Below are 14,847 nucleotides of genomic sequence, written 5' to 3' on the forward strand. Positions count from 1 at the left end.
AGAAAAGTTCCCAGATTTGAATCTTGAGCTCAGAATCAGTCTTCCTGATGATGTTGATCGCCGTCAAGGCTTAGTGGGACGCGGGAAGTCAACAACGCCACGTTGTTTCAAGTGCAGCTTAGGGATGGTAAACGGCATGGAGTGCAGATGCGGAAGAATGAGATGCGATGTAGTTGGAGGTAGCAGCGGGAGTATCATCAAGGGTAATGACATCATGAGCAATGGATTCGATTTTTTAGGGTTGGCGAAGAAAGAGACGACCACTTCTCTTTTGGGTTTTCGAAGCTTGGAGATGAAATAATTTCATATTTTTTTAGGCGTAACTGTACAAAACTTTTGCCTAGAGAAGGTAAATCTTCACTTTGTATGTGAACAAAAAACTTCACTGTTGAATTTAATATATAGAATATATTTTTCTTACAAATTATGAAACTTCATTACAAAAGATAATTTTTATATAGACAGATCGATCCGTGATGAATTTTCCATAGAGAAATAGAGAAGAGTTAAAATTTAATAATTTGAAATGTTAAACCGATCGATATAGAGATTGATCTCTATTTAATAAGAATATTTCGAAACCGTGGCCTAATGATAAAATTTTATACGACTGAGATTAGTCAATGCATGAGGTAAGAGGTTTGTTGCCTGAAAAACTCATTATCCAATGTTGGAGATAAGCCATATAAGGAGAAAAGGTTATAAGTATGGCAAGATGCTTCATCACATAATACTTAGATTATAAGGAGATGATATCTTGTTATAATCTCTAAAATTAAAAGATCTAGGAAGAACGTGGAAATCAAATGTTTAATGACAAGTGTGGAAAGTGAGGTTTGTAATTAATTTGGCACAAGTAGATAAGTTGTAAAAGAGAGAAGGTAGGGGGAAACTTAATGTTAGATATATATAAGAGGAAAGAAAAAACTAAAAACCATAAATGAAGGAAGCAACAACCAATGGACCCTTTCTTCTACCAAACTCAATTTATTTCTCACTAACCATCTCCCTACCAACCTATATACCAACCTTTTCTCATCTTTTGTCCACTTGCGATCCCACATATGCATACATGAATGCATCTCAAATACACACATGCGTAACAAGCATACATATGTATACACACACATGCATGCATATCAATATGTACAAAGATAGTTTCATTGAATGTAGCCACATGCTTGAAATTAGAAAGAGGGACTCGTAACGTAAAACATTAATGTTCTATCGTAAGATGTTTGGTAAAATCGGTGTTAAACATGCATGTTTGTTTATCTCCTCAACTCAACGCTACCAAACCCTGTTTAATACGTACGTTCTCATCTCAAATCCCAAAATGATTTTTTTTCCTTGATAATACAAATATAATCCAATATAGTTTCGAGTATCAGGATTTACAGTTTTTACCGTGGCAGTGTTATATTTTTGAAAGTTAAAAGAGAGATTAAAAATTACATAGGATATTTGGAGATGAAAGAGATGGGAGAGGGAGGAAGAGAGTGGTGAGAACTGAAGATAAGGAAAAAGGGGAAAAGGACAAAAGGTGACCACACAAGTGAACAAGACAGACGCACCTGCCTCTTCTTCTGCTTTTTTTTTTTTTCTTTCAAAATATATAATATATAGTATAAATTATTAAAAAAACGACTTTTTCAAAGGTGTTAGGTAGATGCAATAGAAGCTTCTACTAAATTTTCCTCTTTTCTTAATGTTATAGTTGTGAGTCTTGTGACTCTCTCTTTTTTTTTGGGTTTTGTCTTTCCCTATCTTGCTCTAAAAGGGAATAAATAAATTTCGTCACCAAGTTTTCCCCAAAAAAAGTCTTTAACGGTCGCAATTGCCTACTTGAAAGTTCCATTCCATTTTCTATTGAAATAAATTTAGCACTTCCACTTGCGTAGTTTATATATATATATATATATGTTAATTATCAAATTTACAGTTTGCAATTGCCATACTTGATATATGCGAAGTTGCGAATGTTTAATAGCCGAGAGTACACACATAACCGAACAACTGTATTCAAACACAAACTAGTTTCTACTTTTTGATAATGACAAGAGAATCTTTAATCTATATAGGCTGTGTCACTGGAATAAATAATGGAAGAGTAGATTTACGAGTAAATTGTACTTCTTTTTTTTCGAGAAGGAAGTGTTTATGCTTGTTTCCCATTTTCATTCCATCTAAAGAGCCTGTTGTAAGCCCATACATACGTCCTTCTGATTAAAATTCCCATTACGAATTTACTGCTCACTTTCTAACTCCAATCGGAACTGATGGGCTTACTTTCTAAGAGAGCCCATTGACCCAAAGCCCAATTAGACTTGGACGAAAGTAGACAATAACAACAACATCATAGAGAAAGCGAGAGATCATAAACAAAGGTCACAAGGCAGAGAGATTAATTTAAAAACCCAGTTCCCAATCTTCTATCAAACCAAAGAAACAAGAGGAATTGTTTTCTTTTATAGAGAGAGAGAGCCATGCATGAAACGTCTTCAGCTCCTTCCTTCCTTACTTCTTCTTCTCATCCTCACCTTTGCTAGTACTCTCTTCCGCCTCATTCCGCTGCCATTTCAACCAAAATTTAATTTTCAATATCAGAACCTTCTTTACCAAATTAAGAAAAGAAAAATCAACAACAACAAAGCCGCACCTTTGATTCATCTGGCAGAGACGCTAGCAGCGCTTGCACCGCTGGATCATTTGGATCCACTCCTGGAAGCTGTGCGTGTTCACAAACAGTTAGGACTATACTAATTTCTCTTTCAAAATCCAAACTATTACGATGACTGATTAGTTCAAGTAAAGCTTACCGATGAGAGCACAGACGATATGAAGGCTTGATCTCCCAAGAGGCTACCAGGACCTGTAGCTTCACTTGACTCTTCCCCACTCATCGACATTTGCAGAGCTGCACATGGATCAAGACAAAATATAAGGCTCTTTCATCACATCACCCATAGGAAGGTATCCGTTTTATCTTCTAATTGCCATGATTATACTTATACCACACAGCTATACTTACCTAAAGCCAAATCCTGGTCCTCATCAGCCGCTTCTGACATGTTAACATCACCTACAGACATAGCAATTGCCTGATTTAGCAGCGCACTGTCCTCATCCTGCGACAAAAACTTTGATAGTTAAAAGGCTGTATGATAAACACTCTCTCCACCTGTGGCTATGTAAGAATGCTACACACACTATAGAAACATAAAAGCGCACAAAAAGAGTAACAACTAACCATTGGTTCAGCGTTCTTCTCAGTGGTCCTGGCAACTGTCTCCTGTGAGGCAGAGGCAGAGGCTGTGTCCCCATCTTTGTCCTTCTGACCTGCCTCATCGGCTGCCTTCTTAGCAGCAGCCTCTTGTCTTGCTCTCTCCTCCTCCATGGAGACCCGAAGGGCAAGAGCAAGCTCTGGATCGATATTTGGGTCCACACCAAAGTCAAAGTCCCCACCTGCTGCAGCTGCAGCAGCCGCAGAAACATACCCACTTGCACCCTCATCACCCGTGAATACAGGGGTGCTGAAGAAAGAAAATTAAATAGTCAACACACCGAGAAGAAAATTAACAGTCACAGACGCCACGGTAATAACTCCGGTCTAAATAATCTAACCAGTTACCAGATAAAGTCAATGTTCTTAATTGATAGATCTAACAGCCAAATTTTGCAGTATAGATAAAAGGCCAGACATCAGAGTTCAAAACACACCAAACCACATGCAATGGCAACCTAGACTGTTCCATCACTTAACAGTGTACATAAACTAGAAAAGTAGAGTTGAAAAGAGGATGGTACCTGAGGAGCACATCAGAGAGAGCATTAGCTCCAGATGGAACATGAACAATGTGGCTACCATCATTATTATTGACAGCGGAAAGGAGGGCCTCGAGCTTCTGAGGCTTTTCCTCATCGTCATCTTCCCCAAAATTGACAATGTCAAGAGAGACACTATTCTTCTTGAGCCTTTTGCCAACTATTTCGAGGGCCTTCTTTTCATACTTGATAGGGCTAAAAAGCAGAAAAGTACAACACAAAAACAACATCAGATAAACTAATACAAAACCTAGTCAGTGAGCGTGCAGTGCATACAAGAAAGAAAGTGAGAGTACCTTCCAGCAAAAACAATAATCCGTTGGCGTTGATTCTTGTTTTGGCGATGCTTAAGAGCAAGCTGAGCAATCTGGATAGCCGCAGTTAAGTTGATCTCACCTCCAACATCAAGGCCTGAAAAAAGATGGAGCAAGTAGGATTAAACTCAATGATTCCTATAATAAAAAGAGACACAGATGACAAATTGATTAATGTTCTAAGAAGAAGATTACAAAAAGACATACCGTGCATACAGGCCAAGATTTTGCCAAGATCAGAGGTAGGAGTAGTCAAAACTCGCACTCCTTTGCCAGCCATAGTCAAAATCCCCACCGTATTCTCCGGATTTGACTGCAAAATCGAAAAATCCCTTAAATCAAAATCTCAGAGGCAAACCCAAAAACCCTAAAAATCGAATCCAAAAGTGAGATGCGTTAAGTTAAGACAAACCTGGGTTTTAGCCCCGCAAAGAAGATTAACAGCTTCCGTCTGAGCCTGTAACCTACACGGAGAGTAATCTCCGTTTCGCATCCACTCCGAGTTGTCGATGCATATCATAGTCGCCTACACAACAAGATCAAAATTAAGCAAACCAACATTAAGATCAAACGAAGAAATCGAAGGGAGATAACAAAAGGAATTCGAAATAATCACCTCGAGAACCATTGTGTCGTCGTCGTCGTCGTCCAAAGAGCTTCACAAAATTTGTCGTAGAGAGAAAGTCAGGAAGGAAGGAACCTTTAGTCTAAGATTTAGATTTTTGGGTATCTCTTTTGTTGTTGTGAGTTTCTCTTTAAATACAGCCCTTGTATTTCTTTCTCTCTCCTTTCACACCCCCAACAATTTTCCTTTTATTTAATTTTCACCACATTACTTACATTGGCTCTTTTTGATAAATTAGCAATACAAGTTGACATTTTCTAAATAAGTAAAAGATAGAAACCAGACCGCCTCACGGATAAATGTATAAATTCCTAATTTTTTATTATTATTCAAGATTACCCCAATAACTCTACAAAAACGTCAATATAAACCCCGCAACCAAAGAACACAGTTCCACCAGATTCACTCTCTCTACTCTGGAGAATTTACAATAGTGTGTAGAAAAAAAAAAGACAGAAAAAAAACAAATACAACAAGCAGTAACGTTGGATCATGTCATGTTATCCTATGCATTAAAGTGCATTTGGGATCAGAGGCGATCTTGTGCTTCTGCTGATTGGCAAGTGAACATATACTTCGTGAACTTCCTGCTTACATACATCCCCTTTGTCTCGATCTATCGCGTAACATACATATATTGTGTCTATCACATCTTCTAGAACATGTACAAAGAACGCCAAGATCACTATCAGTAAGACCCATGCCAGTATAGCCACCAAGTACGAATCTTTTCCCAGGTTGCTCACTCCTCTCAGAACTCCCCATGTCTGCTTTTCATCATACCCCAAAAAAACTATATTAACACTATTATTCTATATGTTTGGTTGGTGAGAAGCAGATGCTATTAATACTTACCGCGACTGCATATGCGGCTGAGAGGACAGAGACAATTCCGGTTAGGATTCTGGTGGAAACTGTTTCAACAAAAACAGCTGACAGTAGGTTGCGTCTTAACAGCTCGTAAGTCATTTTCGCAGAGGTGCAATAGGCTTCGCCTGTTATTGCTGCAAAGTTGATGGTGAACTTGTTGAGATAGTCTAGTGCTCCGAGTAATGCGTTTGCGCAGCAACGGAGAACCAAATTCACCATGCCTTGTGGGTTCTCTTCTCTTGCATTGTCCACAATTGCCCGGACCACACGAACAATGCAGATGAGAAGTCCTGATACACATATTGTACCAAAGGATTGACCAAATGCGTTCCTGAAAGAGTATAGAATTATGAAAGAAAAGAGTAAGAATCACACACGCTTTAAGAGAAACCGCAACAGGTTGTTTGAGACAAGTGCAAATTTGACTATAATCTCCTTCAGAAAATACCACTGTTTATCGAAACTTTCACATTTTAAGTAGCAAACGAGATAAGATGATGGATTGTATCCATTCCATAAAGCCTAGACTATGAATACTATGACCTAGAATCACTGAATACTTTGGATGTGAGGACTGAACCAAGACGTATACTTCACGAGGAAACACAACTAAGAAACCTCAAAGCAAAGAATTCCCGAGATCACACAAGCATATATTCCAACTAAGAGCACCATTGACAGTAAAAAAAAGTGCACAGCAAAATCATTGACAACAAGAATAAAAGAGACAATGAAGTGGCGGCGAATCACCTCAAAGAACTCCGGATGCATTTTTTAGGGATTGAGTCTTCCTTGGAGAAATACCATTGAGCAATAGCTCCACTTATCACATACACTTGCATTTCCACCATTACAGCAAGAGACCAGAGCATCGTCAAAATGGCAAGCGCGTAATACGCAGGAACCCAAGAATCTTCCTTCCACTCACAAAAGTAATCACCATCCAACTCCCGCGGCACAAAATTGCCATTAAACCTTGCAAACACCAAGAACACCACAATGGGTGCATAATACACCACTAACCCGAGAGTGAGCAATGGCAAGACAAGAAAAAGCTTCAAGTTTTTGGACAATGCATCGGACGCAACACCGATGATTTGGATGGTGAGCTCAATTCTGTGCCAATTAGCTACAATGATCCAGACAATGATCCCGATGACTAAGAAAACGAAGACTAGGACAAGTATTCTGTAAGCTAGAGGGAGGGAGTGACTACAAGAAGAGCTAAGAGTACAAGCGACAAACCAATAGACATTGAAAAAGATGGGGAAAAGGACAAAGAGAGGCAAACAAGCATAAACGATCTGCTTAGTGTAGTGTTTAAGCAAAAGCAGGACACTAAAACAAAAGGGCGCGCTTAAAATGAGCGTTACAACAAGGGTCCAGATCAAATTCTTCTCAAAGACTGAATCAGACGAAGAAAGCAAACCGTACATGACACTCGAAGAAGCATTATTCCCAAAGGTGGAGTTTTTGACGCAGGAGGAAGAGGTGATATCGTAGGTGAAGGAAGAAGAGGAGCTACCGTAATCGCTGTTTCTATGGAAAACGGAGAAGATACCAAAAGCAAAGGTGGAGAGGACGAGAAGATCGAAGAGAAGTAGGAAAGGGATGTCCTTGAAAGGTCTGGGGCCAAAATTGTATGAGATCTGAAGGAACTGAGTTGGGTCGGACTCGGGATCACTTCGACGAGGAGAATCGAGAGCGGACGTGGAGGGTTTTGAGAGAAGAGGGTGCGACGGAGAGGATGAGTCGTAAATTGCAGCGAATTTTGAGGGGTCGCCGTCGTCCGCCGCCATGGTCGTCCAAAGAGTGAGAGAGGAAGAGTAAAAAAGCTCCGCCTGAGTTAGATAGTGGAGAAGGAAGCAGAAGACGACGATACTCGATTTTGCAATTTTTTTTTTTTTTTTTTAATAATTAATCACAGTAACTAGTGACGATGACGACGATCACCGCCCAAGCGGCGAAGCGAAGATGATTCAATCAAGATCTCGCCGCCACCACAAGTTTTACAATTTTTATTTTGTATAGTATTTACCGTTCAAAGATCATTAATATTATTATCTTCATCGGCATCAAAATAATTAGTATATAGTATATAATCTCTCTTATGCATTATACAAATATGAAATTTTGAGGAAGAAAAAAAAAACAATAATCACACCCTCGGAGATATTGAAACGGGCTTTCTTCGAAGCCCAATGATAATAGACTTCTCTGAACCCAATGAATCTTATTAAAGCCCATACGTCGCATGCAAGGTGAGATGGTCCTACTAATTCATAAATACGTGGCGTGGCGTGAGCTCGAGCGTGTGATTGCGTTTTGCACGCGTGAGAGTTTTCTTTTCACATAGACAACACACCCACAAAAGACAACTTAAGCCTTCAATGGTGTATATCATATTGTATAACACTTTTTTGGTTTTGTTTTTTATGACCTTATTAGAAACTAGAATCCATATAACTTGAGTTTTCAAGGAAATAAATCCAAGACTAATTAAAACCACCATTCAAGTTTCTTACTAATTAAAATGTAACTAAAAACCAAAAAAAAAACACTAGAAGCTAAAAAGGTATCCCGAAAACTACAGCCATTTAGAGCCAAAATGGTACGGAATAGGGTAGAAAACTTGCAACCAAAGCATCAACCCGTGGCACACTAGTAGCTCTTTATATACATAAAAGCACGACTTCACATGTTACAAAACCAACTTCGCGTATAACAACATCATCACGTGAACTCACTCAATAGGTTCAGTGTGTTCTGACATGTTGTTCCCTCTCTGAATGTAACTCTCCCAAATAGAGATTGGCCTAACCACCCATCCAACCATATCAGGGCAGTTGGTTTCATCCCACCTAATTTCTCTTGTTTTCCTTTCTCTATCTCAAGATTTTGTGTTTTTGTTTTGAATCTTTCAACATTCTTCGATGTATGCTTTCATCTTCTGGGCCCTTTCTCTCTTCACCGCCTTCAATACTCTTGCTTCTTCATCATATGGTACTCATACAAGTATATATTATTGCATTTACTATACATATACAATATTTACGCTTGGTGATGTTTGGTATTCTTCGTGTACAGATGGACCTTTCTACGACTCCACTGCCTATACAGAGGTTTTAAAGAAACTATTTTCAATTTTCTATATACATAATAAGTGCACATAGATATAATGAATATGTGAATTTTAACGGTTATGAGCAGTGTAAAGCAGAAGCAGAGAAGCCACTTTACAATGGAGGAATGCTCAAGGACGAAAGACCTTCCGTCTCAGGGAGAGACACTCTCACAGACGTTGGTGCTCGTTACACACCAGCTTACATATTGCAAAATCTCACGCAGAACACCATCTATTGCTTCTCCAGTTAAGCATTTCATTCTTTCGCTACAATGATATAAGTACGTTAGCATATATGAATGAATGTGACTGATTTTGAGACTGATGAACAACAGTTTGGGTGAAGATAGAGGCTGGTGCTGCATCAGCTCGTGTAAGAGCAAGGCTGAGAACAGACAACACCACTTTAAACTGCGTCGGTTCTGTATCTGCAAAACATGGTTGCTGGTCTTTCCTCAAAGGCGGCTTCCTTCTTAATTCTCCTTCTAACCTATCCATCCTCTTCTTTGAGGTAGATCCTAGATTCTATCTATAATCAAAACATGTGATTAGATGATCACAATATTAATTAAGTGTCTGGTAGTGCAGGCATCAGACGACGATGGTAAAGTGCAATTACAAGTGGCGAGTGCTTCTCTTCAGCCCTTCACGCAAGAACAATGGAGGAACAGCCAAGATTACTTCATTAATACCGTAAACTACACTACTAATTTTCTAACATGGAAATCGGAAACTGCCTACATGATTCTTTACGTGTTTCCCTTAAATATTTCAGGTGAGAAAACGAGCGGTGACGATTCACGTGTCCGACGAAAAAGGAGGGAGCGTTGAAGGAGCGACGGTGACAGTAGAGCAGATCACTAAAGACTTCCCCATTGGATCTGCCATCTCCAAAACTATCCTCGGAAACCTTCCTTACCAAGTAAGCCACTCTCACGCCTCTGTATCAGACATTTTCTTGAAACCTCTCTGTTTCTTGAAACGGATACTGTTTTTTTTATGTAGGAGTGGTTCGTCAAGAGATTCGACGCTACGGTGTTTGAAAACGAGCTGAAATGGTACGCGACGGAGCCTGATCAAGGCAAGCTCAACTACACATTCGCTGATCAGATGATGAGTTTCGTCAGAGCCAACAGGATCATCGCTCGCGGCCATAACATCTTTTGGGAAGATCCCAAATACACTCCCAACTGGGTTCGTAACCTAACCGGAGAAGATCTCCGGTCGGCGGTTAACGGGCGTATCAGGAGTCTAATGACTCGGTACAGAGGAGAGTTCGTGCACTGGGACGTGAGCAACGAGATGCTTCACTTCGACTTCTACGAGACCCGACTCGGCAAGAACGCGTCCTACGGGTTTTTCGCGGCGGCGCGTGAGATTGATCCGCTGGCGACTCTGTTCCTGAATGATTTCAACGTGGTGGAGACTTGTAGCGACGAGAGGTCGACGGTTGACGAATACATCGCGAGGGTGAGAGAGCTCCAACGGTACGACGGCGTACAGATGGACGGAATCGGGCTCGAGGGTCACTTCACGACGCCTAACGTGGCGTTGATGAGAGCCATTCTCGATAAACTGGCTACGCTCCAGCTCCCGATCTGGCTCACAGAGATTGATATCAGCAACAGCCTCGACCACCGCACTCAGGTCACATACTTGGTTATTTCCGGTTTAATTCTGTTTGATGTAACTCCCGCAATTTGCATCCGGTTATGGTTACAATTTTGTGCGGTTTAATTTATCCGGTTGAATTGAACATGCATAACATAGATTAGTAACAGGAGCTTGGTAATGTTTTCAGGCGATTTATTTGGAACAAGTGTTACGTGAAGGATTCTCACACCCATCGGTGAATGGTATAATGCTATGGACGGCACTGCATCCATACGGGTGTTACGAAATGTGCCTTACGGACGATAAGTTCAGGAACCTTCTAGCTGGAGACGTGGTCGATCAAAAGCTTATAGAATGGAAGACCGGTGAGGTTAAGGCGACAACAGACGACCATGGTACATCAAGTTTCCACGGTTTTTTGGGAGAGTATAGAGTTGGCATCGTATACCAAGGTAAAACGGTTAATACGTCTTTCTCGTTATCTCGAAGCCCTGAGACCAAACATGTTAGGCTTCAAATCTAACCTAACCTCTATGTATTAGATTATCTCTTAAGATTTTACGGTGGGAATCATACTTTTTACAAAAAAAAGTATATAAATGTGGTAAATGAATATTTATTTTCGCTAGCAAATATTCGAACTGAATGTACTGGTGGGGAGTGGGGACAAAAGTAAAGAAACAACAGGTCAAAAAGGAGGGAGGGACGAGACTTTGTGGCGTGGGAAAACTATTTTTACATAAATTTTGTGACATACTGTAGTATATAAGAGACATCAAATCAAACATAAAAATCCCTGCAAAGTAACTTGAAAAAGCTAAAGTGGAATCATTCATATCACACACACAGCCATTATCAGTGAGCCCCATCTTGGCTCTGACGACATTATCATGAACTTAAATGTTACTCTCTAGGAATTAAAGACACAAACCTACCATTATCCAGACAATAAATTTGAAGTTAGCTTAAATGGAAAATAGTACTTACTTTGGCGCTCTAGATCTCGACTAAACCCTAAAAAATCATTATATCACAAAAACATATCTCACAATTTCGAACATGAACCATCTTCAAAAGACAGATGAAACAAGAACACACGCACACACGACAAAGCTACAAATGCAAAACCCTAAAACACCAAATTGTTGCAGTCTTAAAGCGAAAAAAAACATTGAGAATCAACAGAACAACTAAACAAGGCAAAATGCTAACAAAACTACTACAGAGAAACCTAAGACGATAATGCTACGAGAAAATAAAGGGGAAAGTAAACGCGACGAGTAGCATAGCCAGTGAAGCGCAGGCTGATCTGCTAGAGTCTCCCATGGCCAAACCAGCCATCCATGACCCGTCCTGTAGCATAGTCTCTCCCGTACCCATCTCCGACCCAGTTCCCTGAGACCCGTACACAGAAGAACCCTGAACCTGACCTTGAGTCTGTTGACCCTGACCTTGAGTTTGTTGACCCTGACCCTCGTAACCCGTATCCGAACCTTGTGAGGTCGTCGACGAGTCTGACACTGGAGGAGAGTAGCTCGTCGACTTCTGACTGTTTTAGACACAAAAAAATGATTGGTAACGTCAAAAATCTTTCAACTTGCGATTTCACACAATTAAACTAATGGTTCTTGACAACACAAAAGAGAATCTTATTGCCTTAAATAAAACAATGGTTTATGAAAAGAAGAGAAACAAACATCGGCTTTTCCAACGACAAAGAAAAAACACTTAACCCAAAATCTTTCACTAATACGTAGGATTATAAAATTAAACTAAATTAAAAAGCAAGATCCTAAGATTAATTATTACGAAACCCATTAACTCATAAAAAGTTTCAATTTTTACTCAAAAGAAAGCAAAAAAACCAGAAATTGTGGGAAATCAAAAAAGACTAATAATATAATACCTAGGGGAAGAAGGACAAAACGTGACGGTGTAATCACCACCGGCGCAAGTGAAAGTGCTGGTAGCATCATCGTAAGCGTAGCTGTAGGAGCGAGGACAAGCGGCTTTGAACATCTGCGAGTAAACGGAAGGCCTACAAGTAGAAGGTGTAGCATACGCGCCGCTACAACAGTACTCCGGACTCCGAAACGCTTCACACGCGCTTTTACAAGCGTCTCCGTCGCCGAAACGCAGCTCAGCAGGGCACTGCGTGTTTATATCCGAAGTGCAACCCGTAGAAGCGCACTGCCCAGATCCACCGGCAACTTCCACGATCATCGGGATGTTGTAACCGTCGACGAGGCTAACGTCGTAGAAATCGTCTCCGCCGGTGGTGCCTAGGGTGAACTCAGCGAGGGTTACAGGCGGAGCGGCGCCGAGTCCGACGCATTCGACTTGGTTAGAGCCGCAGTCTCCGGTTGTGCAAGTACCGGAGCCGGAACCGTCGAACTTGCAACCGGTACGAGCCCAGAACCGACCGGACCAGCCGGTGGGGGCTTGGAGAGAGCGAGAGGTGCCTTTAGGGAGCTCGAATCCGGTGGTGGAGAGAGTAGGAGAGCCAGCATTCGCCAGGATTCCAGGCCATACGGTGTAGCCGCACCGATTAGCGAATGTGAATGTTGAGCCATGAGTACCTTAAAATGGAAACCATATCAGTAAAAAAAAAAACAAAGAGAAACAAATAAAAAATGAAACTTTGAAACGAGTTTAAAGAGTTTGATTTTAAATACCAGTGGAAGCTAAGAGCAGAACTAGGAAGCTCAATGTGAGAGTGGAAGAGCCGCTAGGAGAAGAAAGATCCATGAGATTGTTCTTCTTCTTCGTCTTCTTGTTCTTTCTCACTGTTCTTGATCTGAATCTAAACGCAAAAGTGAAGTCTTATTTTGTTTTTTTTTTGTTGGGAAAAAGAAGATGAGAGATAATAGAGTAAAGATTACGAATGAGATGGCTAAATTTGGTCGAAGTGAAGTGATGATATGTTGTTTTTGTTCCTTTTTTTTTTTTGATTTTATTTTATTTAGTACTGAAGTGTTCACTGGGCTCTATGCCTGACAAAATTACTCTTCTGCAATTATTAAAGAATTCAAAACAAATTTTTTTTACAAAAGGATGAATGGATATAGGACCCCCACCAAAATGGATATCTTCATTATTTTCATGTCCGTTTACCTTAAAGTTGTATACATACAAAATTTTGTTTTCAGTTTTGTGTAAAATCATGTGATGACAATGCTGTATTTTTAGTCTTGATGATCGAGTAGGAGATTTGCGTGTGGGTTATCTTTTATATCTTTCTTGATTTATTTGTTACATAAACAAGAAAAATCCATGAGTCATAGACGACGAATGTAATAAATTATTTTACTAATAATGATTAAAGACCCACACGAACGAACGTGTTGATTTGGGCTTTAAAACTCGGCCCGTATAGTTGTGAAAATGGGCCCCTTTTAAAAAATGACAAAGCTTTGGGGATGATAAGTGGGACCTATGTGAACAAAAAGCATCTTTATTTATTTTTTATTATATTTTGTTTGATGTGACATTACGCACGTAATTAAAGGGTTCCACGCTCCACATTTCTTTGAGATATTCCAGTTTTTTTTCGCCAAGCCCCAAGGAGAAATTAAACCGCTCTTTCTATATAATAAAAAGTAAAAATGTCTTTCTTGTTTCTTTCTAATTAAAAGGATTATCTAAGGGTTTAAGGGTGTAGTTAGTGTTCCTGGGGGCTACTATATTTTGAGTCTTGACCGTTGATTAATCATGTATGAAAAATGTGACGATGTATGTACAGAGATAGTGACACCTGGAAGGAACACAGCCGGAAGATATATGCCAAAATACAGAGAATAACTCTCTTCTGTCTTTTTGATCAAAAAAAAAAAAAAAAACTCTCTTCTGTCTTTAGGAGAGAGAGTGAGAGCGCGTTACCCATGCCAATAAACCATTGAGAGCTGAGCCTGGCTGAGTGAGTCAAAGAGGCTTTGACTCCTAAATCTTGTCAAGATTATAAACTTCGCCGAGCTAAACGACAAAACTAAACATGGGCATTTTTCGAAAACTTTCTAGTCTCCAAAGCCTGAGTTTTTTCTTTATATATTGATCATTGTGCCAAAAAATAAAGAGCAACACTTACTGATGCATCAGACAAGCAATATTAACAGTTTTGTTTATCCGTTGTTTGAATAACAACTATACCCAATCTACTGGGGAGAATAGAAGGCAAATCTTTTTGTTGCTGACCAAAAAAAAGGACAATTGAACAAGATAGGTGGGTTAATTTGGTGTTTTAAACTGCAGGGAGTAACTTAACTTTGGTATAGGAGAATAGTTTTGGTACAGAACCTTGGTTTTGCAGACGAGCGAGCCTGCAAATGGGCTAGTGGGACTATTTTAGTGGCTTAATCCGTTAATCAAATAGTATTATTTTAACTGTTATTTTCATTTTCTTAAATCACCAGTTCACAATCACAAGATGGGTTTCTTCTATCTTATGATTGAACGAAAGAGCAGATGACAGGAACAAC

At 39.9% G+C, this 14,847-nt stretch overlaps 5 protein-coding genes across 5 annotated transcripts in view; 2 read left to right on the top strand and 3 right to left on the bottom strand.

Moving 5' to 3' along the window:
• LOC104720777 (transcription repressor MYB4) overlaps nucleotides 1–424 on the top strand; it is an 8,320-nt gene extending 7,896 nt beyond the window's left edge. The window contains exon 3 of the mRNA XM_010438658.2: nucleotides 15–424. Within this exon, the coding sequence (XP_010436960.1) occupies nucleotides 15–301 (287 nt within the window). The 3' untranslated portion in view covers nucleotides 302–424. The remainder of the gene's footprint in view (nucleotides 1–14) is intronic.
• Nucleotides 2,239–4,870, bottom strand: LOC104720778 (26S proteasome non-ATPase regulatory subunit 4 homolog). Its single transcript, XM_010438659.1, has 10 exons — nucleotides 4,756–4,870; nucleotides 4,552–4,665; nucleotides 4,347–4,452; nucleotides 4,122–4,236; nucleotides 3,808–4,020; nucleotides 3,251–3,533; nucleotides 3,032–3,128; nucleotides 2,820–2,917; nucleotides 2,660–2,728; nucleotides 2,239–2,571 (listed from the first exon to the last, which is right to left on the bottom strand). The coding sequence occupies exons 1-10, from the start codon at nucleotides 4,765–4,767 to the stop codon at nucleotides 2,518–2,520; spliced, it is 1,161 nt and encodes a 386-aa protein (XP_010436961.1). The 5' UTR covers nucleotides 4,768–4,870; the 3' UTR covers nucleotides 2,239–2,517.
• LOC104720779 (CTL-like protein DDB_G0288717) lies at nucleotides 5,058–7,665 on the bottom strand. Its single transcript, XM_010438660.2, has 3 exons — nucleotides 6,385–7,665; nucleotides 5,620–5,965; nucleotides 5,058–5,531 (listed from the first exon to the last, which is right to left on the bottom strand). Exons 1-3 carry the CDS (start codon nucleotides 7,431–7,433, stop codon nucleotides 5,277–5,279), a joined length of 1,650 nt encoding a protein of 549 aa, XP_010436962.1. The 5' UTR covers nucleotides 7,434–7,665; the 3' UTR covers nucleotides 5,058–5,276.
• Nucleotides 8,285–10,981, top strand: LOC104720780 (anti-sigma-I factor RsgI6-like). Its single transcript, XM_010438661.2, has 8 exons — nucleotides 8,285–8,637; nucleotides 8,722–8,756; nucleotides 8,845–9,004; nucleotides 9,094–9,269; nucleotides 9,347–9,451; nucleotides 9,534–9,680; nucleotides 9,764–10,405; nucleotides 10,560–10,981. Exons 1-8 carry the CDS (start codon nucleotides 8,568–8,570, stop codon nucleotides 10,893–10,895), a joined length of 1,671 nt encoding a protein of 556 aa, XP_010436963.1. The 5' UTR covers nucleotides 8,285–8,567; the 3' UTR covers nucleotides 10,896–10,981.
• On the bottom strand, nucleotides 11,376–13,354 carry LOC104720781 (thaumatin-like protein 1). Its single transcript, XM_010438663.2, has 3 exons — nucleotides 13,048–13,354; nucleotides 12,279–12,951; nucleotides 11,376–11,921 (listed from the first exon to the last, which is right to left on the bottom strand). Exons 1-3 carry the CDS (start codon nucleotides 13,118–13,120, stop codon nucleotides 11,618–11,620), a joined length of 1,050 nt encoding a protein of 349 aa, XP_010436965.1. The 5' UTR covers nucleotides 13,121–13,354; the 3' UTR covers nucleotides 11,376–11,617.

The sequence above is a fragment of the Camelina sativa genome, chromosome 11, assembly GCF_000633955.1.
Source record: "Camelina sativa cultivar DH55 chromosome 11, Cs, whole genome shotgun sequence".
Taxonomy (NCBI): Eukaryota; Viridiplantae; Streptophyta; class Magnoliopsida; order Brassicales; family Brassicaceae; genus Camelina; species Camelina sativa.

Bases quoted from the DNA above. Each gene is read 5' to 3' on its own strand.
- LOC104720778 (XM_010438659.1), bottom strand. The intron at 4,021-4,121 runs GTACTCTCACTT...TCTGCTTTTTAG, and splicing joins ATTATTGTTTTTGCTGGAAG to CCCTATCAAGTATGAAAAGA. The intron at 3,129-3,250 runs GTTAGTTGTTAC...TTTTTGTCGCAG, and splicing joins AGAAGAACGCTGAACCAATG to GATGAGGACAGTGCGCTGCT.
- LOC104720779 (XM_010438660.2), bottom strand. From the start codon at position 7,433: ATGGCGGCGGACGACGGCGACCCCTCAAAATTCGCTGCAATTTACGAC. The intron at 5,966-6,384 runs GTGATTCGCCGC...ATACTCTTTCAG, and splicing joins TGCATCCGGAGTTCTTTGAG to GAACGCATTTGGTCAATCCT. The intron at 5,532-5,619 runs GTAAGTATTAAT...GATGAAAAGCAG, and splicing joins CAGCCGCATATGCAGTCGCG to ACATGGGGAGTTCTGAGAGG.
- LOC104720780 (XM_010438661.2), top strand. From the start codon at position 8,568: ATGTATGCTTTCATCTTCTGGGCCCTTTCTCTCTTCACCGCCTTCAAT. The intron at 8,638-8,721 runs GTACTCATACAA...CTTCGTGTACAG, and splicing joins TCTTGCTTCTTCATCATATG to ATGGACCTTTCTACGACTCC. The intron at 9,681-9,763 runs GTAAGCCACTCT...TTTTTTATGTAG, and splicing joins TCGGAAACCTTCCTTACCAA to GAGTGGTTCGTCAAGAGATT.
- LOC104720781 (XM_010438663.2), bottom strand. From the start codon at position 13,120: ATGGATCTTTCTTCTCCTAGCGGCTCTTCCACTCTCACATTGAGCTTC. The intron at 12,952-13,047 runs GTATTTAAAATC...TTCCATTTTAAG, and splicing joins TCTGCTCTTAGCTTCCACTG to GTACTCATGGCTCAACATTC. The intron at 11,922-12,278 runs GTATTATATTAT...TGTCTAAAACAG, and splicing joins TTTTGTCCTTCTTCCCCTAG to TCAGAAGTCGACGAGCTACT.